Raw genomic sequence first — 6,000 nt, 5'->3', positions numbered from 1 at the left:
CAGGAGAGACCACAGAGCTGTGTGTCCCACACCTGTCCCACCCAAATGTCCCTAGTGATATGAGCAGAGATGGAACCCCAGGAACCTCTCTCTTCCCAAATTCCAAAGTTTCAACCAGTCACCCAGCATCTTAACCTTGTACCCAATATGCCAGGCAGCCAGTAGTTACTGGAGCTTCTCACCTGTCTGGAAAGATCTGCATAGATGTGGCTCCTCCCTGGACGCCTCTGCAGAATTCTACTCTCTGTCATTTCATCCGCCTGGACCCGTGTCTCACAAAGCTCGAGGGGCGTTCAATACATAAAGGGGCAAAATCACCCTCCAGAGAAAATCTGGACAATGCCCCCTGCCTGCCCAATTTCAGTGGTCCATTAGTGGCCCACCGTGGTCCACGTGGCTGTGGGCTTCCGACATGCTAACGTGCGCTGGGAGAGAATAACACCTTTTCCCTGTGCGGTGTAGACTTCTGAGGTGGCATCTCCACGAGGTACAAAAAAGCCCCTTCTTCACGAACAACCAGGGGCTCCGACTGGTCACAGTGGAGACAATTATGTGGTCACTTTCAAAGGCTGCACATACTTTCTGTTCTCATCTCCTATGGTCACTCCAACCTCTGGGCTCTTCGCAGACGGCACATCTACACCGAAACCCCACAAAGCTATGCAGAGGGAAGGAAGAGTGCGTGCTTAAACAGTTCATAAAAATATACAATTTACATGTAGCTGCATCTACCTAGCTTAGTCTTCAGAAACGTAGCTCTTCTGTGTATATAGAAAATACTCTAGCCCGAAAAGGCTGCTTTTTCTCCAACAGCACAGTGGCGTTTTCCGAGGAGAGGGGTGATGGCCAGTCTATACAGTACGGTGCACCAAGCGTTGGGAGGCACTGGTAACAAGAACTGGATGCTCAGAAGTGTCTCCAGTTGCCGACTGGAGACACAGGCTCTGCAGAAAGGCTTGCCCGCGGAAAACGGAAAACAAAGTCTCAGAGCCTTTAGATTAGCTTTTACGAACGCCAACAAGAAGTTGGCAGGAAAAGAAAAGAAGAAAATATACTTTCCAGTGGTTCAATGGAATGACTGGCCTCCCACCAGACTGTTAATCTTTCAGCTACTTAAAGAGCTTTACTAAAGGGGTGGGGGTGGGGGGTGGCGCTTGGAGTTTGGAACAAAACCCCAAGACAAGATAAAGCCAAAGAAATTCCATTCTTTACAAAAGTCACAAAGGAAAGAGAGCAGAAGAAGGGGAAAAAAGGCTGGAAGGAGGCTCATCACGACCACTGCTTGGTAAAATAAAACGGAGCCTTACCCACAAGACACACTACATGTCTACAGTTGAAAATACTCCTCATTTAAAATATATATATATAAATTAAAATTTTTAAAACTAAAAAGTTTAATTGGCTCTTTGTTTCCCAGACAATCACTAGATAAGAGCGAAACTATATTCTTCACCCAAGAATGATACTTTTGGTTAAAAGAAAGCAAATACTTGTGAGAAGGTGATGTGGTGCCTCTCAGAGGACATGGGGTCTTTACAAAGCTTGCATGTAAAGGACACATACTCGGAAACATGACTTTGGAATATCCCCCGAGCTCCCTGCTTCTCAGCTGAGAAGTTCTGCAGTGAGGCTCATATAGCAGGAGTCACAACGGCGCTGGACGTCGGTGTCTATGTCTCGAAGTCTAAAGGGCAGGCATCAGTCCATGATGGATTCCACGTACCTATCAAGTGGCCATGATTTGAATACCGGGGTGGCATTTAAAGGCATAAGGAATAAAAGCTCAGCTTGTGTGACAGAATAAGCTCTAGTGTCGCTGCGACTGTAAGTCGGACAGAATGGCCTCAAATTCGTCCATCTCCTGGATCTCTGTCGGAGTGAACAGCACTCTTTAAACTGAGCAGGGGTGCGGGGGAAGGAGGTGGAAGGAAAGAAAAAAAAAAAGAGAAGGCACTGACCCAATTCAAAATGACTGCATATATCAGGTATAGAGTTTTAAAGACAGTAAGCGGCCACCTCAACACAAATACAAAACTTTACATTCGAGGGGCACCTGGGTGACTCAGCCGGTGAAGCGTCTGCCTTCGGCTCAGGTCAGGATCTCAGTCCTGGGATCGAGTCCCGCATCAGGCTCCCTGTCTCCCTCTGCCACTCCCCCTGCTTGTGCTCTCTCACTTGCTCTCTCCACCCCACCCAAAAAAAATATCTTTAAAAAAAAATAAACTTTACATTCGAGATTCTTCAGTGGTAAGGAAAAACAAAGTATCTGCAAAGGACAAATTAGGTGCTCTATCTGCCAGTGTATCTCTGGTGGCACAGACCTAGAACTCTCCCACAAGCAGAGTCACTTGTTGCGATGGCCACAAGCCCAGTGTATAATAAAGCAGTGTTCTCATCATGTAGCATGGAGAGCTAGGTCTTGTGCAGAGGCGTAGACGGTAAGATTCCATCCATTAACGTAAGGGAAGAAGCTGTTGCTTGCAGGGCTTCCTGATGCAGCTCTGTTGAACGGAAACCGAGCAATGATTCAATGTGCTCTCCTGCCAAAGACCATTATGTGACACACGAGTGCCTAAAAACGGACGGTTTCCGGAATGGCAACAAGACTGCTTCTGTTCCCCATCCCTCAACCCTGCAACCCCTCGAAACGTGCAGAGTTGGAAGACCACGAAAGCCTTGCCTTATACAGAGTCCCAATAAATTAACAAAATTACAGAAAAGAACCTTCCCCCACAATACACACAAACACTTTCATATAAACTAAATCCAAACAAATTTTAAAATTTGAGCACACTTTCAATGGGGGGGGGGGCTGGAAGGGATTCCACCCATCACCCTCTCTTGAAGTTTTTATTAAATACATTTCTGTTTCTTAGAAAAATAAAAAGAACGGCCAATTTATTGAACCAAAATTATCTCACAGACTTAAAAGCATGCCCAGCAAGCACAGCCCTGTAAGACTACATTAATACGAAATCAAAGCAATTTGGTTACTAAAATCAACCTGGTTTGAAGTTCACAGTTGATTACTACAAAGTTTATTCATTCCTTTCTTTCCTTTTTTTTTTGCTTTTGTTTTGTTTTTGGCCCATATAAAAATAACATATTGCAACTCAAAGTGCATCTTTTAAAATAAACCATCAACTATCTTTATCAAATAAAATATTTACACCATTTGGTTTCTAGTGAGGAGATCTTTCAGGCTATCACCATGGGGACGTCGTCGGAAAATCCAGTTATCATAGGAGCATCTTCATCATCCTCCCCTAAAGGCAAAACAGTCGGTCCTTGGTGAGTTCCAGCGCACGCACCCAACCCCAGCTCCCACCACTCCAGCCCAGCTGCTCCCACCGCCATCATGAGCCCCAGCCTGGAAAATCAGGACCGCGGCCCGCCAGGCGCAGTAGCCAAAGCTGAACCCCAGCTCAGCTCCCCTCTCACACTCTTGGGTCAACTTCTCCCCCATCCATGGGTGGCCAAGCTTACTTTAATGGTAGCTTGAACTTAACCAAATATAGAAAGTAAATCTCTTGGGAAGGAGAATCTTATTACCTACCCCGAAGTCCAACAGGTCATTTAGCTTCCCTAATTTCAATTATCCACACCCTATGTTAACACAGTGAAACTTCACAATCTGTTTTCTCCTCTGAACCCACACTGCTCTGAGGGAAGGGATTTTAGAGGGGTTTAAGCTTCTTGAGGACAGCTTCCTAGACTAATGGATGTCCCCTTGTGGCCCNAAGCAATTTGGTTACTAAAATCAACCTGGTTTGAAGTTCACAGTTGATTACTACAAAGTTTATTCATTCCTTTCTTTCCTTTTTTTTTTGCTTTTGTTTTGTTTTTGGCCCATATAAAAATAACATATTGCAACTCAAAGTGCATCTTTTAAAATAAACCATCAACTATCTTTATCAAATAAAATATTTACACCATTTGGTTTCTAGTGAGGAGATCTTTCAGGCTATCACCATGGGGACGTCGTCGGAAAATCCAGTTATCATAGGAGCATCTTCATCATCCTCCCCTAAAGGCAAAACAGTCGGTCCTTGGTGAGTTCCAGCGCACGCACCCAACCCCAGCTCCCACCACTCCAGCCCAGCTGCTCCCACCGCCATCATGAGCCCCAGCCTGGAAAATCAGGACCGCGGCCCGCCAGGCGCAGTAGCCAAAGCTGAACCCCAGCTCAGCTCCCCTCTCACACTCTTGGGTCAACTTCTCCCCCATCCATGGGTGGCCAAGCTTACTTTAATGGTAGCTTGAACTTAACCAAATATAGAAAGTAAATCTCTTGGGAAGGAGAATCTTATTACCTACCCCGAAGTCCAACAGGTCATTTAGCTTCCCTAATTTCAATTATCCACACCCTATGTTAACACAGTGAAACTTCACAATCTGTTTTCTCCTCTGAACCCACACTGCTCTGAGGGAAGGGATTTTAGAGGGGTTTAAGCTTCTTGAGGACAGCTTCCTAGACTAATGGATGTCCCCTTGTGGCCCTTGGGGCCCCTGGTACAATCCTGTGCAACTCAGTTGTGATCCACATTCAGTGATCACTGTGTGGTATCACCATGGGTCAAACTCCTTTTGTAACAGAGCAAAGAACCCACTCCATTCATGCAAAGCAGACCAAATACGTGTACAAAACAAGACAAGAAACTAAGAAAAAGAAGGAGCAAGTCTAACATCAAATGATCCGTGAATGGGGAATACACAAGTACTTTACAAACAAAAAAAATTATGACTGGTTTACAGAAAAAAACAGGTATGTAAAATGACATTCAGCAGTCTGCGTTTGGGGAAGGGCCCCCAAAACACCTAATTTATTATATCAAGTGGTCTACTAGCTCTATTAGCATTTAGTAATTTGAGCATGTGGATATTTTAAAAGGGATCTTTCTTTTTGCCATGCCATGTTGTGGATACATGAAAGAAGAATGGCCGGGAGCAGGGGGCGGGGGGGCAAGGGGTGTCGGGGCAGGAGGTCGGTTCCGCTAGCTATCAGAAAGACAGCCAGCCAGATGAAAAGGCCTTCTTTAGACAGAAGTCATCTGGGAAAGCCTGACTTTTTCTCCCGACTAGGCTCTTCCAAGATATCAGACCTCCAGGTCCATGAAGGATGAGAGGGCTTAGAAATTCATGAAAATCTGCTGATATTCTGGGAGTATCCAAAGCCCAGGACCTTCCTATCCTTCCTGTACAAGGCAAGCTCCTACCAGTTCTTCCCCAAAACCACTCCTGGTCTCAGGCCAGGACCACACCACGGAAGAGAAGACGAGTATTTTAATACAGAAGCAAGTTTAAAGCAAAGGGCTTCAACTGGTTTCACCTAAAGCGGTGAGATCACTGGTTAATGAATCCTGTCTCTACTGTCAAAAGATGCGCTTGACACAGGTATTTCCTAACCCAGGAACAGGCTTTGCGGGGGTCTGTGTGGGGGTAGCACCTGCCCCACTCACCCAGGTCATCCCCCGAGGAGAAGACGGCCGAGCCCAGCCTGGAGCTGTAGTGGCTGTTGGCAAAAGCCGTGAAGCTGTTCTGCAGCCTCCGATGCTTCGTGTACAGGATGGCAAAGCCGACCCCCAGGCTCAGCAGGGTCAGGAACAAGATGGGCACGGCTACGGCGGCAACATCGGTGGATCTGGCAGCCTGGAATGCTGACGCATCCCCACCTGCCAAGGCAAATGACGACATGTAAGCCTCGCACGCCAGGGCTGGGGAGCCGACCGAGCAACTCAACACCCCACCCTCCAGAAAAGCCTACGAGTCGGCAAACAGTTACCCAAGCCGCCTGCCTGGTGTGGCGTGTGCCTGCACGTGACGCCCGACTGTTTCCGACGCCTTGCCACGAGCTGACAGACCACCGGCCTTGTGCATGCAAATACGGTAATTACATTAGCCTCCTAATCACGGCCTTGTTGTTTATTTAGATAATCTCTTGGAAGGGAGACCTTTGTTGGGGTATCAACATTGATTTCATTAGCATTATTACTTAAGACC

At 46.6% G+C, this 6,000-nt stretch overlaps 1 protein-coding gene across 1 annotated transcript in view; it reads right to left on the bottom strand.

The window, feature by feature from the left end:
- Positions 1 to 716: 716 nt before the first annotated feature.
- The window catches only part of SORL1 (sortilin related receptor 1), a 158,483-nt gene continuing 153,199 nt past the window's right edge, over positions 717 to 6,000 (bottom strand). The window contains exons 46-48 of the mRNA XM_034665628.1: positions 5,460 to 5,672; positions 3,766 to 4,027; positions 717 to 3,004 (exon numbers count right to left, since the gene is read on the bottom strand). Coding sequence (XP_034521519.1) covers positions 3,960 to 4,027; positions 5,460 to 5,672 — 281 coding nt within the window. The 3' untranslated portion in view covers positions 717 to 3,004; positions 3,766 to 3,959. The remainder of the gene's footprint in view (positions 3,005 to 3,765; positions 4,028 to 5,459; positions 5,673 to 6,000) is intronic.

This window comes from Ailuropoda melanoleuca, chromosome 8, assembly GCF_002007445.2.
Source record: "Ailuropoda melanoleuca isolate Jingjing chromosome 8, ASM200744v2, whole genome shotgun sequence".
Taxonomy (NCBI): Eukaryota; Metazoa; Chordata; class Mammalia; order Carnivora; family Ursidae; genus Ailuropoda; species Ailuropoda melanoleuca.
This window is presented reverse-complemented; position numbering and strand designations above follow the sequence as displayed.